Genomic DNA, 23,943 nt, shown 5'->3' with positions numbered 1-23,943 from the left:
TGTCTGACCAACGGGATGTGAGCAAATGTGATGCAACCAGAGGTTTGCACATTGGTGCTTGTCCTCTCTTACTGATGGGAACCCATCTACCACCCTGTGAACAAGTCCAGGCTAGGCTAAAGGATGAGGAATGATAACATGGGAAGAGGATCCAGTCATCCCGTCAAGGACCCAGTCATATGAGGCCACCTAAACCACCCAACCCAAGACAAGCCAGCCAAGACAAGAAAACCTGCACAGAACCATGACAATACATGTCTATTGTTTTAAGCCAACAAGCATTTGGGTTATTTTTTAAGCAAGAAAATCTTACTAAGACAGTAGCTCATAAAACACATTCCACAAACCTCTCCAAAGTAAGATGCTAGGTGCTTCTGGAAGCAGCTCACTCATAAGGAAACTGCTAATTTCTATGACTTTGGATGATAAAGAAGTGGGAGCTGGGTGGGAATAAGGGGGTGGAGCAAAAACAGACAAAAATGGTAGTCTTGAAGCTCCCACGTTGGAGCTCTGGGCAAGTGGCCATCAACCTTAGTTAAACACCATTTCTGAAGCAAGTGGGGAAGGAGTACTGCATTCCCTAGCCTACAGTCCGCCAGAAACACTGGCCTGGCACCCTTGGCATGAGTGCTTTGGATCATCAGCTTTTGAGTTTTAGAAATTGTAAGAAAGAACATATCCCCATGTACTTTAGCAGAACTCAGGAAATGAGGCCCAAGGGCCAAGTGCAGCCCACTGCTTATTTTTACAAATGTTTTATTGGGGCACCTGGGTGGCTCAGTTGGTTAAGCATCTGCTTTCGGCTCAGGTCCCGATCCCAGGGTCCTGGGATTGAGTCCTGCATTGGGGGCTGCTCAATGGGGAGTCTGTTTCTCTCTCTCTCTCTCTCTCTCCCTTTGCCCCTCCACCCCCACTCATTCTCTCTCTCTCAAATAAATAAATAAAATCTTAAAAAAAATAATTAAGCTTTATTGAAACATGCCCATAGCCATTATTTGACATATTGTCTGTGGCTCCTTTCATACTACAGTGACAGAGTTGAGTAGTTGTGACAGAGACCAGACGGCCTTCAAAGCCTAAAATATTTATTACCTGGCTCTTTACAGAAACCATTTGCCAACCCCTGTACTGGAATAATCAGGGTAGGTTCAATGGATTGGTTCGGTCTTAAACTGAGACTTGAAGGAAAGAGGCAGTCTTTATTTTTTGGTATAAAGAAGTGGAGAATTGTTAAAACAGCACTATAAAAAAGAATACTAAGAGTGTAACTGATGTTACATCACTGTGCAAAAGTCATTAAGTTGATAATGTAAACCATAACTGAATGTATATACCACTTACTATGTTCCAGGTACCGTCTATATTCTTCATAATAACTCATTTTATACTCACAGCAATATTAAGAAATACTATTATTATCTCCATTTTTCCAGATGAGAAGAGAGACACACAGAGAATTAAAGAAGTTTGCCCAAGGTCACAAAGTTATCAAGGAGCCTAACTAGAATTCAAATCCTGGTATCCTTACTCTAAACTCCATAATCAATATAAACTATGATGAAGGCCAAAATTGTGCATAAATTCTAGCTATGAGCAATGACACGGTTTCTTAAGGACACATGAAAATCAACTTTATCACTCTATATTGTTGAACCTTTTGGCTAACCACAACACACGTTCACTTTATGTACTCTTTGTCCCCCGCAAAAAACTGCCATGGCTCAGCTGGAAATCCCCTAAACAGGACAATCCAATGGTGCATCTAGTGGTTATGTTGCCATGGTAATGCTGTGATAACACAGTAGCCACTGGTCATTCCAAGAGGTGGACCGTCTCCCATTTATTAAATTCTGAGTCTGAGACAGCCACCGTTCCCTAAGAAAACAGAAGGTTCTCTTTCCCAAACAACGGTCAATAAGGTCATTCTGGTCAGGACAGGCTGAAGCCACTGTGGACATTACTTCTTATAGATATAAACTGGGTTCTATTTGGGAGTTCTATTTTAGAGCAGAGGCTCCCAACCCAGAATAGTGATCTGTGATCTCTAGCCAAAAAATGGGCCAGCCCTTATAGGTCAATCAGGGACCCATGGTGTATCTGCCGGGAGCCCAAAATGATAACATGCCTTGGGCCCATTATAAACAACCAAAGTAAACAGAGGCAGAATTCCAGAAAAGAAGTTGTTTCTTGATTCATTACCTTATTATCACATGGGAGAGATTCCTAACAGATAGCCTCTAACACAATTAACTTTTAATGGACTAACAGAACTTAAATTGATATATCTCTTTTAGAGGACATTTTGGCAATTTGTATCAAAAGCCTTAAACATGTTCAAAGGCAGTGACTTAGAAATTCCAATTCTACTAATTTATCCTAAAAAAATTATCACAGATATACCTCAAGGCTATCCATTAAAGCATTATTTGTAATAGAGAAAAACTGCGATGAACTTAATGAACAACAGGGAATTTGTTAAATAAATTATGATATAACCATAAATTACTACATTACTGTTATAACCACAAACACTATACAGTTGTTTAAATTTTGGTCATGAAAGACCATTAAATTTAAAAAGCAGATTAAAACCGCATCTAACATAAAATTCTATTTTTATAAAAACCAAAAATAACGATGCATATATATATGCACTCATAGAAAAATAGATTTAGCAGAGGTTTTCTCCCAGGGTAGAACTGTGGTGGTTTTAATTTTCTATTTTTTTATACAATAAACTTTGCACTGTTTTAGTAACTTTTAAAAATGGTAACAGTTATATTTAATTTTTTTTTTTTAAATTGTGTTTCTCTCCTTCGGCTGTTACATTATACTTCAGTCTTATGGTTTTCAGTTCTGTGAATTCTACCACTATGTTTTCCCAGTAAGCCAAAATGCAGACCAGTCTTTCTCAACATCCTAGGAGAAAGGCAGTCCACGTTTTCAGAGATCCACCCACAATACAAAAACCCTCAAATTCGACAGCTGGCTGGCCAGCCTTATCGGGCTTATACTTTGTTAAAAAGCTATGCCATTAACATGACTGAATGGCTTCACCAAGTTTATCAAAGTTGCCTGTGCTGGTATGGGTTTTGTTGTTGTTGGGGGTTTTTCCTAAAAAGAGTCAGAGTCCAAAATTAAAGCAAGAGGTCAAGGGAATTAGCTGACTAAGAGCTGATTGAAACAGTGTGTACTGTACAGATTGTGAAACAGCTGAATATCGTAGGGCCTGGAATCTGGCGGGGAAGGGAGATGCTGGGTAATTTCTTTTCCCAGGACAGAATGGGAGCAGGTAAGCTGAGTTAGAACACAACTGCATTCCGATTTCTGGACAGGACACGACTTAACATTTTTTGAAATAAAGGAGTGTCTTTTCATTTCACTTTCAAATGACCATTAGGAAAGGGTTTATTTATATATTGTGCAACAAGTGGACAAAGTCAACCGGGATTTGGCTTCAGCTTTCCCAAATTTCAGGATAAAGTTAAGTAGGTTCAGCTAGCAATCAATAATAAAAGTAATAATTTGGGCACAAATGTTTCGCTTTTCATCCAGCTGCCAACTGGCAGCTATGTGACCTTTCCTGACCACCTTATCTGAAGCCACTGGGGGAAAGGACACTCCTTTAAAACAACCAACACGATCCCAGAGGCAGAGAGATGTTCCCTAAACTAGCCTTGCTCAGTAAAATAATCCATGTTTATTCCAGTGGCTTGAAAAGAGGAGAAAACTCATAATTTCTTTCAGGGGCCGAGCGACATTTCTGTTTGTTCAACCTCTATCTTTAAGCGCCCACGACACGCCAGACATGAGTGAGGTGCTGCACACTCAAGCTAGGATCCTATCCGCTCTGGGTCATGGACCGTAAGGCATTCAGTGTGGTAGACTCCATGTGAAAATGACCCTGTTTTTCCTTACCCTGTATTCCTGCCTCTTATAATGTGACTTTGCAGCTCTTTGCATTAGAAAGTTGAGTTTCTGTTTCCAGCTCCCAAGTATCACTGGCCTTATGACCTATTTTGGCCAACACGACAGCATGCCACATGTGAACCTGGGCCTCAGGAGACCTCATGTGCCTCTGTTCTTTCTTCTGGAACCCTGCCTGTGCAAATAAGCCAGTACCAGCCCAACAGGCATGACAGACCACATGAGGAAGAACCAAGAGTCCCCAGCAACAGGAGCCTTTGGTAACCCCCAGAAGCACAACCACCTAGGGAACCTGCAGCTGACCAGAGATACACAGCGGAGCATAGCTAAGAGCAGGTGCTGCCCCACAGAACCATAAGCTAAACGCAAGGTGGTTGTTTTGGGCCACCCAGTTTTAGGATGGTTTGTTACACTGCAGTGCCTAACCAATCCATATGCTGCTAATAAATGCTAACTCTGACAAGCCAAATACAAAATGCCACGGAGCACCTGATGGGAGCACCTGTAATATTCCAGCATGCTTATAATTACAATGAATCATCCAATGGAGCTACATACAGAACAGATGTGACCAGCTGTACGAGGGACCCTAAAAAAGCTGTATATCTGGGAAAGGGCTAGCTCAAGACAGCCATAGTTCCTTTGAAAAACTGTCTGTGGATGAGTTGGATTTGTCTATGAAGTCATTCTTTGTTTTTCTTTTATCTCTCTCTAAAAAAAAAAAAAAATGCAGCTCTTTCATTCAATTAAGACTGTTGGACTCGATAGCAATTGTCTAGCTTGATTCAAAGCAGCCATAGCCTCTCTGACACATGTTCAGCCCCCACTACTCCGTAGGCTGGAATTTTAAATCCAGCTCTCCTGAATTTATGACGCACGCACACAGTAGCAAGTCCCTACAGGCTGAAAATCAAACTGTAATTCAAAGGCCACAGGGCTGAGGAAACAGCCAGAAGATAAATCCCAATTTTAACCTTGGATTCTCAGCAAGTTGATTTAGGGGACTGTCAGTCATATTTAAAAATAAAATAAAACTACAAAGACAGCAGACGGCATGTTCTGAAGAGAAACAGGATGATGCTGTTCAGGACTCCTTCAAAAAGCTCTTGTTACCTGAAAAGAACTGTTCTGTTATTTTAAGGGCCCTAGAAACATTTGGCCCCCATCAGTCATTTGCAGAAGTTTCTGAATTTTTAACTGATGAAATAGAAGGAAGAAATGCAACCATCAAATACAACCAAGCCCACCACACTGGAGGTGGCATTACAAGACGGCAAAGCAGCCTGCTTCTAGAGCTGAGCAGGTCCCCCCCCAACCCCCACGGAGCACGTGGAGAAGGAGCGCATGCTGGGTGCAGAGGCGCGGGTACTCACCTTACAGCCCTCGCAGGCGCTGACCCCATAGTGGTACCCTGATGATTTGTCCTGGCAGACGAAGCAGGGTTTGTACACACGAGGGGGAGGAAGTGGAGACGGAGGGCTTGGGACCAGTTCCTCAGAGCTGGTGCTCTGTGTTTCAATCGCTGTGGTGGAGATGGAGTAGGGGGTGGGGGGGAGGGGAGAAAAAAAGAGAAAATGGGTCATTTCATGTCTTTTTCACCAGCGAAATCATAGGCCTCTGCCCCAAGTTCAGCAAGAACACCAGCAAGGATAGGCCCACAAAAACATGTGTCATTGTCGGCCCAGCAGTGGGGACACGGACACGGAGCCCTACAGTTCACAGAGCAAGCACATTCGCCTCTCTCCTTCTCGGTGCATCACAGCACTATGAGGGACATGATTTTCTCACCATGCTACCCTCCAGAGACACAGAAACTCAGGGAGGGGGTGGGGAGTGCCGTGACTCGTCCAAGATCAACAGGCCGGTGATAGAGCCAGGACACAAAGTCAGATCTTCACACTGCAACCCCCAAGTTCTTTCTGCTCTTCTGTTTCCCCTAGCTTCTGATTCGTGTAGAGTCTCTGAAATGACTTGTTTGACCCTGCTGCTCACTTAGCCAAAGGTAAATTTCCCAGGATAAATGGGCCACAACAGCCATTGGACAAGCATCTGGGGAGGGCTATGCTGCCATGATGGATGTTCATTAATAACAGCATCGGTTAAGACCTTGGCCACTCCAAGACTGCTCCTTGGACCAGCAGCCTCAGCGTCACCTCAGAGCTTATCAGAAAACAGAGCATCAGGCCCCAGCTCAAGCCTAGGGAATCAGAATCTGAGTTTTAACAAAACCCTCGGATGGCCAAATGTACAATTCATGTTTGAGAAGCAATGGGTTGTAAAGAGCAACAATGGGTTGTTGCTCTTTATCCTAGATTTAAACACACAGGATTCCCCATTTCATTTCTTAACCACCCAAATTCCATGGGAAATAGGAATTCACAGAATTTATTCTCCCATCCCTTCTCTCCACATTTGTGTCAAAGCAAGACCTGGCCCTTCTCCTATCACAGGCAAAAATGCACATCAAGTATGATGGAAATGGGCATGGGGGTGAGTGACCCAAAGTCATCAAATAATGTTCCAGAATCTTCCAACCTCCATATTTCTTTACAATATACAGTATATTCCCCAGAGTGTAAGCTTTCCAGTTGTTCCACTATTCACAGTCTTCCAGACTAGATATTCTACTGACTTTATTGTCCTATAGCCAAACCTTCAGGAAGTCAGGGCAGCTCTACTCCTTACACATATTGTGAGTCCATCCTCATCTCGTAATCCTGCTACCATGCCAGGCCAGTGGGCCACCATCACCTCTCACCTGAGCTACTGCCACAGCCTCATCAGTGGTCTCCCTGTGCCTGTGTGCCTACCCTAGGGTCCCTTCTTCAAATACATAGGCAGATAACCATTCAAAAAGGCAAAAGCAATCCTTATCCCTTACTTGTCTAAGGCCCTTCAATAGCCACCATTTAGATCAAAGTCAATCTCATTACTGCGTTCAACAAGGCTCTTTATGATATGGCCCCTTAGCAACATCAACATCACTGAGTTCATCATTCTCATTTATCAACTTCTAAACACTTGGCTTCTATTCCATCTCTTGAATAGGCCAAGCTCTTGTACCAACGTAAGGCTACTGCACTAACCATTTCCCCTACCTGGGAATTCTCAGACCTTTACATGTCTGGTTCCTTTTCATCTCTTAGATCTTAAAACAAATGTCACCTCCTCAGAGATGGCTTTTCTAAGTAAAATGCCCCTTCCCACTCCTGATCACTACACCCCGTTATTTTATTTTCTGTAAAACCCTAACTAGTATCAAAGTTTAGAATGTTTATATATGTACAATTTTATACTCTACCTCTGTTACCTTCCAACTATGGGTTTCATGAGGCCAAGGAACTTATCTGCATCATTTACAACTATGTTCCAGGCCAAGAAGAGGTCCTGGCACATAGTAGGCAGGTTATCAATAAATATTTGTGAATTAATACATGAACTTTTCCCTGTTCCTTTTGCTTCTTCATCCCAAGTACTAAGTGCCCCTCTAAGGTGTTAAAGGTAACACAATTACAAATCAAATAGCTTTCATATACTCATTTGCTTCCTTAAAAAATTAATTATCCTTTTGGAGTAAAATCAACTATAATTATAGTATTCTCATAATTCAGAAGTATCTTGGAATGAATTCATTAGAGTAATGCAGGTCTAGTAGTTAAATCTATTACAGTCTTTACTGGTCAGAAGCAAGATGTCTGGGATGAAGACAGCCCTTACTCTGTGTAGCTTGGCATAAAGATTGGCATCTAAGATGTTACTAAAGCTTCTCAGATCAGCTATCAAGCTGTAAACGCAAAAGCAGTCCCTACACTAAGCTAACCAGCTTCACTGAAAGCAAATGAGTAATAATGACATCAAGAAAACAGTACTTGTTAAAAGTAGAATAACGTGTCACTCTTTGTTAAAATCTGAGAAAAACATGCAGAGAATCACCCCCAAATCTTCTACTTAGAGAAAAACGTATGGTTATCACCTTAGCATACATCCTTCGAGAACACTTTTCTATGCATATAAATGATTTTGGTTTGTTTGTTTACTAAAGTGGGCTTATACTGCAGATTTTGTTTGGGACTCTAACTTATTATGTCATGAGTTTATGTCCTTGCCCATAAATATTTTTCCTGCAAAACATTCCATTATGTGAACCTCTTTGTAGCTAATCTCAGCACATACCTATTTAAGATAAATTCTCAGAAGTGGAATTATTAGCTCAAAAGGTATGGTTATTTAAAAATGTTTTGTTAGTTTTTAACTCAGGTTGATAAATTGACTTCCAGGAAGGCTAGGTCACTCCCAATATATCAACATAAGGGAGTCCTTCCCTAAATGCCTCCCCAGAGTCTCAGATGGGTTTTATTTGTATGGCTCTACTTCCACCCAAGTGTTTCAACAACTCTGACAGAGTTGTGTCGTCACCACCACGATCAATCCTGCACTGTGTTCTCCAAGGAAGCAATGTGGGGTGTGTGTGTTTTAATGTTCTACTCGCTCATGTAGAACAGCTAATCTGGTTTGTCTAGGAAAGTTGTAAATAGAATTCTGTTAGGGCTGGATTCAGCTGTCAGAGTTATGCCCTGAATTTCAAAAGTGGGTGGTAATTTCCATAAATATGTCACTTCAAATACATGTCCTAAAGGGAATCCAGCATTTCACTCTCCCAAAGAGAGGAAACAGAACTTGGGCGATTTAATACCCAAGAAACTCTGGGCAAAGTACAGGTATGAAAAGGCGGGAGACCTCACAAACCCCAAAACATTTTACAAAGTTTGGTAAAAGCCTTTTTCTATGGATAAGAGTCACTTACAACAAATGGATGAACCCAGAACACTTTTCCTGAACAGCTGTCATGAATGGAAATGTTCTGTTGTAAACAATCAATAGTGATGGCTCTAGACTTTTACTGAAGCTGTGGTGATTTCACCAGTAATGCTATGAACCTTCCCATATTTGTGCAGTGGATGTTCGTGTGTTCAATCATGCATTTTGCTGAGTGACTAGACTACACCAGCCAGGCATTGTGTTACCTGCTATGGATGGTGCATTGTATAATGCCTTAGCCTTGATGGTTTTGCCTGATGGAAAGTAAATCAACAATGAGAATATAATACAGTGGTTCTCTAACCGGTTGTACATTAGACCTACGTAGGGAGATTTTAAACATTCTAATGCCCAGGTTGTATTCCAAAATTATTACGCCAGAATGTCTGGGAGTGGGAGCCATGGTGTTTAAAAAAAAAAAAAAAAAAAGTCCCAGGTGAGTCCAAATTGTAGTTTGGGGACCACTGATATAATACAATGACAGAGCTAAAAGCCTTTTTGAGCCCAGAGAAATCAAAGGAGACTTCCCAGAGGAGGTGACCATGCTGTGTTCTGAAGGATGAATGAATGCTTTCTATTGAGGTTTATAATTTGAATCCTACAAACTCCATACATGAATCCCATACAAACGTAAATAGAAAAAGACATATATGACAAGAAATAATCATCCTCAGAAAAACTGTCCCACTGGTGGTAAAGAATTCAGTGTTAGTGCTAATATATACTCAAATATCCCCCTCCAAACTGATAACCTATTTCCTTTGTGTGGTTTATACCACAGAGAACAATACGAAGCCAAACAGAAAAGCAAATCTCAGTGGTATGGTTGAATGCCAAAGCTAGCCTTAAGCAAACACATCAAGGCAAGTTCTAGAATTACAACCAGGATATGGCATCAATATAAAAGCATATCTGTACTTTAACGAAACCTCTGGACTTTTCAGTAAAATTATACTTTGGCAAAGTTTATTAGTGCTCCTCCTCTCCTTCTGTCCTCCCCCTACCAACACCACCAATAAAGACAGTGGGCAACAAGGGAGGGGGGGCAGCCTCTGGTTCCCCTCCCACTAGCCATTGTTGGTATTTAAGAGAGCTACACAGTGCTTGGCCATTGATCTGTTCACTGTCATCCTGCTTAAATCAATAATCTATTAGTCCCTTTAAATTAGAGTTAGATTCATCAAATGCCCTTGAGAGGTCTCAAACATTTTGTTCCTTATTCCAGGCAAGCACAGTCAGTCTATGGAATAAAATTTTTGCTCGAAAACTCTGCAGGCTCAGCAGACAATGTGTCCTGTATTAGCTCATTCAGCGATCTCAGGCAGGCCAAAAAAGCAGTTTTTAGACTTCCCAGGGGGAAAAGAGGCTTGTGTCATTCAATAAAACAACTGCACTTCAGCCATCCTGATGTGATTTCAGTTTGGGGAAGCAGTCTTTGAGGAATAATTTGGATCTGCTTTTGGCCGCCTGCTTTTATTTATTTCCTTGCTTGCTTATTGACTTATTCAGTTCTGTCTGGTGACTGCATCCCCAGTAAGCAGCAGCCTCCAATGTGGCATCCAAACTGCTAACCAGATGGGCTGCCTTGCTTTGTCAGGGAATGGCCAAGACAGAGGAACTTCTGCTACTCGGGGTTCCATGGATGCTTGGCTCCGTGGATCCCTGCCCAGAGCAGAGTCAGCACCAGGCATGCTGAGGGGGCTTCTTTGGGCCGCACACAGGTGAAAGGAGAGAGTGAGCCCAACCAAACCTGCGCTGACAGAAGCTTCTAGCATGTATCTGAAACCTTTCCATCCCTGCAACATGGAGGTGACTGCCACTAGGGAAACAAAGCTAGAATCACCTTCCTTCTAGACAAATTCCTTACAGGTCTGGTTTGCCTTTCAATGAATGTTCCTCAAAGTGTGGTCCAGATCAGCCACCAGTAACAGAATTCCTGGACCGGGGGGGGGGGGGGGGGGGCGGATAGCGATTTTCTGACTTTCTACACTTTCTATGGTAAAGGACCGTTTCTAATTCCCCTGCCCCGGTCCTTCACGGGGTGATAAAATTCAATAAAAACAAATCCCTGGGGTGGGGGAGGGAACATACACACAAAATTAATTTTTAGAAAAAAAAGGAATGAAATTGAACAAGAGGTCTAAAACGCAAGCGACCGCTTAAAGGAGAAAGAAAGCCGTATTCGACATAAAATGACTCTAATTGCCGTAAAAGTTTCTAACCGCGCGCGGTGTCTGCCCTCCTATCCTCACGTACTGGAAACAGGCAGTTGAGGAACGGGCAGCGGTCCGCAGATGGCACTTTGAGAAGCCCCACTGGGACGGGCTTCGGATCCAGAGGTCTGCAGACCAAACAAAAACAGACGAAAGAGAATCTCCACCGACCGAGCTGGAGCTGGTGTGAGAGCAGAAGACCAGCGCTCCCAAGTGACACAGCTTTCTTGATCGCTGCCACAACTCCGGGGGTTAATTCATCCCCCAAATAAAAGAAAACAAACAAAAAAGAAAGAAAACAAACAAAAAAGCAAGCAAGCATTAACGCCGTTGCCTCTTTAAGGAGACTTGGCACTCACGAACTTAACTCACCTGAGAAAACACAGTATAAATGTCCTTGTTGTTACAACACACCTGAGTGTCATTTAAACACACGGAAAGTCTCCAACAATAGCTCCCTTCACGATTCCTAACATGCTTGGCATTTTTCTAAAGGTTAGATTAAGTAGCAGATAACATTTTTAAGAGAGAGCCCAGTATACTATTTTTTTTTCTTTGTGAGAACTAATTTAATGCTGCCTAAACCATGTTGACAGATTTCGGGATTTTATGTTGGGGCCTGATTAGCGGCAGGCAGGCATCAAACGTTATGAAAGCCCTGCCTTTTTACTAGAACCTTCGATGATTAAGACAGTATTTTAATGCATTCTCTGGGCAGCTGAGCCTTAAAAGAAAAAGGAGTTGTAAAGCAAAAGGCATTTCCTGCATGGCCCCAGGGGAATTTTGAGCCCAGAGCTCCGGGACCCGGTGGGAGGGAGTAATTTCAGCTAATTAAGGGAGAATAGCAAAGTGTTGCATTTGGTCAAAACATTCAGTGGGGCTTCATTTTTGTTGGCACCAAAGAGAGCCGGTCTGGATTTTCCCCCCTTTTTCTGTGGACTCACTGCAGGATTGCAAGGCCCACAGCTCACATACATTAGGGAGAAAGTCAAAGGAAACGCCAAAGTTCAACTAAAGTACAAGTAATTAGAACCAGATTCTCCGCTGCCTGCGTGTGCGCATGCGCGTGCGAGCGCGGGTGTAGACTTTTTATTAAAATATAATTCACATGCCTCGAAACGTTAGAATGGGGGAGAAAAAAAAACCCCTCCAAACTGTCGCTCATTTAATTTTCCTGTCGCCTCATGGCGGGGTGGCGGGGGGGCGGAGGTCAGCTTTTAATCATCTTTCAGGAGAAGCGGTTTGTTTCCACACACATGGAATTTGCAAATCTGTAAATCGCATTGTGAAGTTAGGTAATTGCCAAACAGAACCTTCGCTTTGAAACTGTCTCGCCTCACTCTGCTGCTGGCTTTGTTATTATTAAGCAGCTCCAAGATTAGTCCGGGGTTTGGGGCAGGCAAGGAAGGGAGGGGGTGGGGGGGAGGGGGGAGAAGGAAAACATCAACGCGGGGCTCTGGCAGTCTTGACTCAGTAACCTGCCCGTGACCCTGAAGGAGTGTGTGTTTGCCCGGGTCACCCGGGATCCTGGCCGAGGACTGGAGCTGGGTTATGAGAATCCCTGCTATTCTAACCACACATGCAACAGGTGCTGAACACAGGCAGGGGACAAAAGCAGGGACCGGGGGAAGGCTTTGATTTCGCAGTCCTTAAAGAAAGCCTTGCTTTGCAAAGTTTGGTCCCTGGACCAGCAGCATCAGCATCACCTGGGAACTGGTTAAAATAGACTCCCAGCTCCACCCGCGATAGGCCTCCCGAATCAAAACAAGCCCCCCCCCCCATAATTCCTATGCACGTTAGCAACATTTGAGATACCATAACATAAAAATGTCTTGTTACTGCCCTAACCTCCTGAAAAATCCCAAACAGTTTGCTGAGTCAGTTCGGCGTGGGAACTCTGTCAGCTTCCCCTTTGCACAGGTCCTTAATAAATACTCCACCTTGTTAAGTACTTAATACATTGAGAACTTCAGGCTGTGTGTGTGTTTATGCTCACCAGAAGCCAGAAGCCTTCGTTCTCTCCCACGAAATTCTGGCAGTGGATTGTAGTTGGCAGCGGGTTCAAAGTTGCACAGGAAGAGCCTGAACTAATAGTATCTGCTATTTACTGAGCACTTACTAGGTGCTGGGGGCTGTGCTCCTTAGTTCGGATTAACTCATTTAACTCCTCCCCAAAACCAGGGGGAGGGGAAGGACCAGAACTCTGCGCCCTTAGAATGGGGAATTTAAAAACAACACCACTCTCAGCCTTTACAAAAGAGACTAAAATGGCTTCACAGACATTGCTATTATTTTACAAAAACCCACAGCTTTTTGCCTTCCCTTTTTCCTACTCCTTCATTTATTTTCTTTGCTAGAAACGCCACTGGGTCTGGTCTGATCTGGTCAGGCCTATTTACTCCAATTTGAGAAAAGCAGGATGGTGTACCTCCCTTTCTTTTAATTCACGGTTATAATTTTCCAAACACTGATCTGATTCCAGACATGGTTGAATTCGACAAGATAGTTCGGGCTTTAAAAAGAGAGAGCATGGCTTGGCATCCACTAATCACTCTGTATTATAGCCTCACCTGCCTGGGCTCAGGGCCAGCATTAGACATTATTCCTGGGACTGACTTTGACCATGGGAAGTGCTGTCATATTTTCATAAGGGACCATGACACGTTCAACACCTACATTTCATTTTGATAATATGCTTTCTTGCTTCAAGGAACATAGTCGAAAATTATCTCACAGCTTGTTTGGGGTGACGTTTTTAACAGACGATGCTTTATATCGCTATTTTCTAGGACATGCTAAGATAGCTTATGACAGGATTCAAATAAATTCTCCCTTAAAATCACTTAAGAGGCCGACACATCTAACTACTTATTAATGATGTGAACTGAGAGGCATCAGAAATGGAGCGCTGAATTAACTGAGTAAATGGGGGAACCGGTTTCGGGAGTCACGTATAGATGAAGCTAATGGCGTCACAATATTAAGGTTCCCCTGAAGAGTTTATCTCAACATCAAATGATTCAGTTCAATATTCCCCTTCTAATCAGGATTCCCATAATTTCTAAAAAAGCAATTATTGCTCTAATAAATGACATTCTATTATCTGTTCAAATTTCCTGCACATAAAGTTGATTAAAACTGGAGCACTAAAATATATAGCATCTCAGATACACAATTCTTTGCTTAGGTACAGCTAATATCTAGTAAAACCCATGGTGACACCAGCCTAACAGAAAAGTTATGAGGGGACACTTGTTGGAATACTGTATTAAGGAAGAGAACAATGAAATTAGGCTTTGTCACATGGGGATTCTTGCTATATTCCAAGAGCTGAGAAAGTTCAAGTGTGCTGACACCAAAATTGAGCCCAAACTACCTTTCTCAACAAAATGATGCTCTGCTTACTTGGTTATAAGACGGCTGCAAAGAAGTTTTTTGGTTTTGTTTTATTTTATAGGTATACACTCAGGAGAGGCGTCAAAATAACTCTGAAACCCATTTAATCCTCACTGTGTGGGTTTTCTTGGTTCCTAAAAAGAACTAAAACACCACAAGCCTGCAGAAAACCATATGTAGGAAGTGATGGGAAGGGCGTGGGCTTTCCTGCCAGATGAACCTGGATTTGGATCTCTCTTGTGCCACTTACTAATTTAATGGCCAGTTTTCTTTACTTCTGTCAGCCCTAGTGTCTCTTTCAGGAAAATGCAGATAATCTTAAAAAAATACCTGTTGGTGAAATGGAGACAATATTTGCAACTTCCCTGGCACACAGTAAGTGCTTAGTGATAGCCAACCCTTACCTCCACCACCCTCCCCCCAACATTTCCCTTCTATCTTCCTTAATCTAGGCGAGCGGTTCTTAACCAACACTGATTTTTGCTCCCCCCGCCAAGGGACATTTTGCAATGTCTGCAGACATTGTGGCTGTCATAATTGGGGACTGCTACTGGAATTTAGTGGGCAGAGGGCAGGGATGCTTCTAAACATCCCACAATGCACAAGACAGCCCTGCTCCTCCCTTCCCCCCAAATGAATTATCTGGCCCAGATTATAAATAGCGCTGAGGTTGAAAACACTGATCCAGGGTAAGAATGCTATTTGTGGGGAAACTTCAGGACAAAGCAGTGGGACAGCAGATAAGATGATTTCCTGTGGCGCCAGAGAGGTGGGCCTGGCATCCTAGCCGACAGAAGGTGTAAACTAGGTTCCTAACTCTGCCACATACCAGCAGTCACTTTAGCTTCCAGAGCCTCTGCTTCCCTAATATAAAAAGTGGAGATGGCAAGCATACTTACTACATGGCAGGGTTGATACTTCATGAACTCCATAAAAATACATTAAAATAATAGCTACCACTTCATTATTAGAGTATTTGGGGAAAGGTGGGTAAGTCCTATCTTAATATGACTAATATTGTTACCTGAGAACACGACAGGAACAATCTCTAGAGTCTAGTCAAATAATAACAGTACAATATTAATAGCTAACCTTTGTGGAGCATGTACCGTGGGCTAGCCACCGCCCCCATTCTGTTCTAAGCATGTTCCATATATTAATCCATTGGATCCCCACAATGACCCTCGGAGATAGGTAGACGTCGTATTTTGTCCTTACAGGCAAGAGACTGGGGGCACAGTGATTATGTAACTGTTCAAGGCCATACAGATGGGATGCGATGGGCAGGGATGGGAACACAAATGGTCTGAGGTTCATGAGAAGGAGAGTGCCCCGGGTGTTGGCAGAAGACAATGACATCCTTAGGACCACACAGAACTTCTTGGGCAAGAGGATGGCATAGTCCCTGCCAGCAAGTTTGAGAATATATAGACTATATCTAAGACACACACACACACACACACACACACACACACACACACACACACAGTTATTCCAGCATAAGGACCAAAAGTACAACTGGAAAAGTAAAAAAGAAAGAAACTAAGCATCCAGAAATAATGCCCTCCTTTCTTTCCAGTCAGAGCAATAAAGTAGGAAAGTCCCCCAGAAGCAAACACAGGAATTAGAAGGCGCATACACACCCACTCACACCCACAAACCCCTCCCACATCTTCCCTGCCCTACCGAGAAACCAACCCCCAGCAGGCAGAACGGCAGCAGCTAAGACTGAGGTTCCAGAGGCCTTTGGCAGTGCTCCAAGGGTGTGTGACTACACACTGTTAGGGCAGTAACTCGGGCCAAATGTGGCCTGCACAGCTGCCAGCTTTTGGGGCTAGAGGTGGGGGACAGGGGGGCAGCTCTGGAAGCCCCACCCCTAAGCTGGTTTCCCCTCTTTTGCCAGTGCACCATATATACTCCTTTAACCAAAGCTTAACTAGCAAGAATGAAAGCAACATCCAGAATTCGAAAGCTGTGCCATGGCTCCTGGGTCACTGTCTATAGATTTGGAAAGCTCCAAATGAGGGGCTGCATTACTCTCTTCCCAAGAAGACCAGGGTGGGTGGGAGAGTGGCTAGAAGCAGGCGGATAGTGGACATCCTCCCTGCACCTTCTAGTTGACTAAGAAGGAGATTTTGTTAGTGCTGGAGATGAGAGCGTAACACATCAGGGCAACACGATGCACTTGGGGACATTGACAAGATTCTGAAGTTTCCGTATGGAATGAAGTTTATGGAAATGCTATCACTGTCGTGTTTTTCTTTCATAACAGCTATTTTTCAGTATTTCTGGAGAAGAATGATAGTTTCAAAGTGTTTTAATTGTAGTTCTTAAGAAAGACATTGCTAAAGAAGACTTGAAAAAATAACGATCACCAGTCTTCCAACTGGGAGCAGTCAGTCCCCAAGCTCTTTTTGGATATTCCTTCCTTCAGGGAACTTCCCATCTTTACAGATAAGTCGAGGCATGTGGTTCGAAGTTGTGAATTCTGAAGTCCACCAGTCTGGGCTCAAATCCTAATTCTGCTACTTACTATGTGACTGTGAGCAAGTTACTTAACTTCTCTGAGCTTCAATTTTTCCTTGTATAAAATGAGAGTGTGTCCCTCATTGGGTCATTGTGAGCATTAAATGATAAATCACTGTAAAGTGACATGATGACAAGCAAGAGCACAATGCCTGTCACATAGCAGTGTCACACAAGTTACCATCATTAAGATATCGAGGATCACACTTGTGCTGCTGAATCTCAGTGTTATTAACCTTCCGATCTTTTTTTTTTTTTTTAAGATTTTATCTTTAAGTCCTCTCTACACCCAACGTGGGGCTCGAACTCACACACCCGAGATCAAGAGTTGCACGCTCCACTGACTGAGCCGGCCAAGCACCCCACCCTTCCCATCTTTCTCCTACACTTTAGACTCATGTCTTGATTTGCTGACCCTCCCTTCCATTTTCCTTCCCCAAATAGCTGCCGTCCTTACAGAAGATTCTTTACAAGCTAACACAAGTAAAAGCACTATGTGTCAGCTTTGCCTCCTTATGATCTCTCTCAACAGTCCCTTCCTTCCCAGCCACACAGGCACTAGGCCAAAGAGCTACTACAGACCTCTCTTCATGGGCTTTCCTCGTCCGCCCCCATTCTGTGCACACAGCACCCTCAGAAACAGCTTCTTTGAACACCTCCTGAGGCACTACTCAGTGCTTAAAAGAGCGCCCAGTACACAAGAGGGACTCAGTTCATAGTAGTTGAAAACCAAAGTAAGTGAAAGAATAAAATCTGCATAGAAATTCTCTTATGTGATATCCTATAAATGATGATGTTGTGGCCAGTTCAGTGGGATCTACCAACAGCACATAGTACCTGGCGGCAGAAGACTCGAGATGTGTTTGCTCTCACATCACCCAATTTGCTCGCCTATGACAAGAGTGTGAGGAAGAGCAGGGATTATTATCATTATCAGTTTTTTATTTTTTTTTTAATATTTGATTTATTTGTCAGAGAGAGAGAGCATAAACAGGGGGAATGGCAGGCAGAGGGAGAAGCTGACCCCCCCGCTGAGCAGGGAGCCCAATGCGGGACTCGATCCCAAGATCCTGGGATCATGATCTGAACCGAAGGCAGACGCTTAACCGACTGAGCCACCCAGGCGTCTCATCATTATCAGTTTTCCAATCTCCCTTATTCACAGGAGGAAACTGAAGCACAGAGAAACTACAAGACTTGGTGAAGGTCACACAGGAAATGGCTTGATCTAGAACGGCCTTCCTGAATCCCCATACAGGCTTATTATCAACCAGAAACTAAAGCACTCATTTCTATTCTAAGGCATCTTATTAATTTGTTAGTGCCTTAGGACGAGGTCAGCAAACTTTCTCCGTTAAGGGCCAGGTAGTAAATATTTTCATGTGGGCCATATGGTCTCTGTCACAGAGAGACAACTCTGCCACTGGAGGAAGAAAGCAGTGCTAGACAAGACATAAATGAACAGGCGTGGCACGTTCCAATAAAACATTATTTATAAAAACATACTACAAGCCAGATTTGGCTTAGTTTCCTGACCCCTGCTTTAAGATAAAGGAAATTAAAACTATCCCTTCTTATAGTAACTGGACATGTTCCTATAAAATCCATGCTTTTCTTTGCTCCCAGGGTAAAGATAGACTATGACAGCCATATGTCACAAAGATGTGGGAAATATTTTAAGGACACTAACACTATAGTGCATATAGTACTTACATGCACTATAAATGTGTAAGGTCTGCACATTTCCTTCAAAACTAACCTCGTGTACACATTTTTATTAGTTAGGGAGGTCAATATGTCTATCATAAATACATTTTAAAATTCCTTCCTACATATTCTGTCTATTGGGGTTATTTATCGTGCCTTGTTCCCTGGCCTAGAGCCAGGCAGAATATGGGAGTTTTAATACCTTTAATCCATTACATGGATTTTTTTAGAGCTCCATAAGACAAAATAAAATGCACTCTCATGGTCATATATGTAATAAACCTAATATTCCACTTAATATTTCATGTCCCATTTTATATTTCAGTTGTGATGGTTTCCAGCTTTCAACGTGCAAAACAACATATTTTTCAGCCATCTTTTTGCTCTGATTTTGTTTGTTTAGAGAGCAGACAAATCATAAACAATAAATCTCACTGTGAACTCTGAGGGATGACTATTATTGCTCCCCAATATTCTGAGGAGGTACTGAAAGGCTTGTCCACTGACATATGCCATCCATTTTACTGCGATGTGAACTGGTCATGCTTATTTTTAATCAGACAGTGTTACCTTGCATTAACAAAGAGGTATACATTTATTTTTACAGCTATTTGTATGCTAAAGTGGTCTCCACAGATGGTCTGGTCAATGAACCACACCTCCAGGAATCCATGCCAACGTGTAAGGCCCTTCCTCTTGAATCTGAGCTGCTACTGTGATTTCTGGCTGATCAACAGAATGTGGCAAGAGTAATGTTGTGTGACACATGAGGCTCGATCATAAGAAGCCTTGCAGCTTCCAACTGGGTTTCCGGGAAGTCTTATTCTAGGGGAAGCCACGTACAGAGCTCTGTGACCACCATGCCATAAGGAAGCCCGTGTCCTAAGAGGAGGCCATGTGGAGAGAAAGATGCTATGGCAGCCTCCAGCTGTTCCAGCAAATCTCAACTGGGGAATTGGACACGTGACAAGTCTTCTTGAACGTCAAACCCAAAGGTGAGTCCAGCCCCAGTCACTTCCAACTGCAGCCAAATGAAAGAGCCCAAGTGAGACGGAACCTCGAAACTTAATAATAGTTTTAAGCCACTAGGTATTGAGTCGGTCTGTTACACAGCAATAACTGAAATAATTCTATAATTATTAAATATTATTTTGGTGGAGCCATAAAGAACCTGTAGAAAGGGCTCACTCCAACTCTTTTAGAATCTGATAGACAATAATTTCACATCTCATGTATTGTACACGTTGCAAGCATTCTTGTCAAGTCCAAGAGCAACTGGGATAATTCCATCTAAAAAATTATTAAGAAATTCTGCATGGAAAGGAGTATGATAATTGCTCAGCTATAAATTCCAAGACAGTAATGATTAAAAAAGTCATAGAATAAGGCTCTTAAAAAATTTTTTTTAAGTTGACTGTAATGCAATGGGTCTTTTTTTTTTCTCAAATTGCTTATAAAACTCATTCATATGCACCTGAGCCCACATGTGACCACCACCTGCCTATCACCTGCACATACCCTCTTTTATTTTGAGATGCAGATGTCTGCTTATAGGGTCACTGCATTTTTATTTGTTCCTCCAGGGGACAGACTGAATTCTTCTCCCCACACTGGACATTGCAGTTCAAAATAATAGCAAAAGACCTGCAGGTAATGGGCTATAATACTCACTTGATACCCACTAAAGGAGGGTTTAGATCACTTGCTTTCTGTTACCTTTCGTGAAACATCTGTTTCATATGAGCCAGTTAAAAGCGCATACATCTGTAAATAATAAGCCTGTGTGTGCACATAATTTAATGAATTAGGACATAAAAAGGAATTGAACAGTAGGGCATAGCAATTAGAGTAACTGCCCATTTTGTTAAAAATGTATTGTTTCCAGCTTTCACTTGGAAACCCTTTTATTATTCTATGGGTTCTGAGGCTTCCAACTTTCTTATTTCTCCCTCCCAACAAAGCAGATAGGAGTTTACTTTGCATGGTTGGCAGAAGGATGGCAACCCACATTATGCAAAGCTGGGATGGGAACTTCCAACTGCTTGCTCCTACTTGGGAGACCTGAATTGGATACCACAATGTGCCCGTGCCTGGGAACTCTCATATATATAATAGGGCAATAACAGGGCCTTCCCCAGATGACATAATTCATTCTGTGCACTTGGCAGATAATATGCACTTAATAAATATTAATGATGATGGTGGTTTTGCATTCTAATGAAAATCAATCACAACTTGAAATCATTCGGGGCCCAGGTCAGGGGAACAAACCTTGTTCAAAAGTTTCTCTTGATTGTTGATTTGGTCTTATTTCTATTTACCTTCTTTACATCATTTCTTGGGATGGACAATAAAAAAGGGAGGAGGAGTGACCATGACCTGGGCAACAGGAGGATCATCAGAAAATCCATTCCTAGGATATCAAAACACGTGCCAGAAGTCCAAGAAAACATCCCATATCCATTCAGGCCAGTGTTCTGGCTAACCCATTGATAAGGGCTTGCCATAACAGCCAACTCGAACTTCCCAAGTTTTGACAGCTCCCTCCAAGTTTCCTTCAGGTGTTCGGAGTGACCCAAAAACATACAAATAAATCAGAGACCACTTGAAACGTTCTGAATTTTAAGTTCGTTATTACTGAACTATTCTCAGCGTATTTCCTGAGCACCTACTGTGCGCCGGGCACTGGGTTACAAAGCAGAGCACACATACACAAGCAGGAGAAGGAGCCTGTGGGAGAGACAGCATGGTGTTTTCTAGAACACACAGTGAGCCCTCCCTAGAGTGTGGCCTGTTCTTCTCTGCCTCCCTGAAGTTGAAGATATTTCAATGGAGTTGAATGTAGCTTGAAAATGTTGGACGATACTGTGTGTCCATTGGAAAGCCAAGAGGGCAGGGAGCCCAGGAATGAAATCTGATGCCACCCTGATATGACTGCTACAAGAAAGAGAACTGAAATCCAGGCCACTGGGATTCTGGGAAAATCTTGGTTTAGGTCTGTAAAGTGTTAGTCAGGTAAGTGTTGCTACACGTTTGCCAGGCCCCAAGAAAATCAGTTCCACCCAGAAGGAAAACAAGTTAAACAATGACTGAAATCACCACCCTACTTACTCTGTTTACATCCTCCCGCAGTCTATTCACCATCTACATAAAGAGATAATTAGAGCTCCTTAATAGCCATAGGAAAGAAGAATGGCTAAAGGGAAAGGGAAATCAAGAGAAGGAACAAACATTGAAAAAATATTAATAGCTGGAGTATGGAGAGCTGCGTTGTTCAATACAGTAGCCACCAGCCACATGCAGCTACTGGAAACTTAATAGATTAAAATGAAATAAAAAACTCAGTTCCTCAAACATATCAGCCACATTTCCAGTGCAACGCAGGGCGAGCGGCTACATAATGGACAACGCAGCATTATAGATCATTTCCATCACTATAGGAAGTTCTATTGGACAGCGCTGATAACTAGTCTACCGAGTGGTGCTGTGCTTGAACATATCCAGACTTAACCATAGTTAATTCAGTACTGACCAGGTACTAAGTACTATCCTATGACTGGAAAACAGAAGGGCACAGTACTGGACCTCAAAAACTTCCCAGGTTAGAAAGGGAACCCAGTCAATATTACAAAACAGAAACACAAACACCAAGAGGAGAAATGGGTAGAAACACAGAAAACAAATCTGGTAACTTTAATGGTACATATGATGGTGAGTATCCAGGTATTTACTGTAAAATTTTTCAGCTTTTCTGAAAATATTTCAAAAATATTTTTAGAATAAAATATGGGGGAAGAAGTCCATTTACTGAGTACTACACATATCAGGGTCTTTAAATACACTCTTATTTAAGTCTATGGCAAGCTTGCAAGGTAAGCGTCATGGGCCCATTTTACAGATGGGAACAACTGAGGGAACCTGGAGCTCTAGCTCCCACAGCAGAGGCAGTGCATGAAGAATGCCCACCTGCACTGTATCACACAGTGGCCCAGGGGCACAGGACTTGTGCTGTACCCCTGTAACACATGGCAGCATCTTACAGATTTAGGTCGACTTCCATTCAGAACCTACTATATGACCTCTAGTAAGTCACCTCATTGCATCCATCTGTCTCTCTTTCCCAACATAGATAATTCAGCAATGATTTCAAACAAGCAAACAAAACTGCAGGTAAAACATGGCATATAAAAAATCCAAAACGATCCTGCCTTTCAAATCTATTTGAAATCACTGAAATAAGAGCATTATGGGAGAGACCGATAATCATAATTATTTACGCAAATTTCATTAAGCAGTAATAGTTTTGTTAGGTTTGGGACCCTCTAAAGAAAAGAGACACTTAAAACAGGTGGCAAATCCCAAAACGGCAATGTAACTTCATGGTCTCTTAGGACGCTTTCTCCCCTACCCCCTTCTTTAAAGTTTCGGAAGGTGCAATAGGGATGCTTCACTAGGAGGTACCATCATAGGAATGGTTAGTAGCCCTCTCCACACGGAATAACACGAGAACCCTTATTCCTCGTCTCTCACCTTCCGGTGATTCTTCCGTAAATACAATATGCGTCTTGACCCCGACTCCTGCGAGCCGTGGAGGGATGAGTCCCATTGCAGACTTCAGCCACGAACAGGATGGGAAACAAGGACAGAAGAGGATAAAACAGCCTCATGGTTTCTTCCACAACTTAAAAGGCTGTGGCTTCTATTTGGGAAATAATGTTGTCAGAGGGACTCATGTGAGTTTCAGTTCCTTACTTCTCTCTTTTGCACGTTTCCCCCAAACCAACACAAGCCCTGGTCCTTTCTCGGCATTATTAGGGCATAAGACATTTCCCAGGAATTCTTCCCGCAGCTGACGGAGAGGACAGACTTAAACTGGCAGTGAGGGACTCCGCCCGGAGGATGGAGAAAAGACCTTCCGGGGGTTTCAGCCCCAGCTCGGCGACTCGCGGGCCCTGTGCCTTCAGCCAGGCTCTGCACCTCATCTGAGACACAACTGCCCCGCCCCCCGCCTGTAAAATGGGGAGACTAGCACCTTCCACCCAGGATTAACTGATGATAACGTACCCACAGTCATTAGAGTAGAATTATTATAAAAATAGGTCACCAGCCAAAAAACAGCAAACTCACAGCCCACCCCAGTCCTTCAGTTTAATTTCTGTAGTCAGAAGACGATCATTTCTTTCTTTGAGAAGGCATGCATGTGATGACTGTTACGGTGGGCTAGGTATGGCTGCACCCGCTTTGTCAGTCCGCATCGGCAGGCGGATTGTTTTGGATCTGGGCTGGCCCCCGGGACTGCTTCACCGACAGAGTACACCGACAGCCCAACCCCTCGAAGGCTGGGGCGCTTCCGCTC

The 23,943-nt window shown here is 42.9% G+C and overlaps 1 protein-coding gene across 4 annotated transcripts in view; it reads right to left on the bottom strand.

The window, feature by feature from the left end:
* Positions 1 to 23,943, bottom strand: part of RARB (retinoic acid receptor beta) — a 377,605-nt gene that overhangs the window by 131,423 nt on the left and 222,239 nt on the right. For all 4 annotated transcript variants that reach the window (XM_028099064.2, XM_028099065.2, XM_028099067.2 and 1 more), the window contains one exon: positions 5,301 to 5,449. In XM_028099064.2, coding sequence (XP_027954865.1) covers positions 5,301 to 5,449 — 149 coding nt within the window. The remainder of the gene's footprint in view (positions 1 to 5,300; positions 5,450 to 23,943) is intronic.

This window comes from Eumetopias jubatus, unplaced genomic scaffold, assembly GCF_037043125.1.
Source record: "Eumetopias jubatus isolate StellerSeaLion01/CBP00866 unplaced genomic scaffold, mEumJub1_p1.0 scaffold_1, whole genome shotgun sequence".
NCBI classification, from domain to species: domain Eukaryota; kingdom Metazoa; phylum Chordata; class Mammalia; order Carnivora; family Otariidae; genus Eumetopias; species Eumetopias jubatus.
The sequence above is the reverse complement of the archived record's forward strand: the minus strand, read 5'-3'. Positions and strand labels throughout refer to the sequence as shown.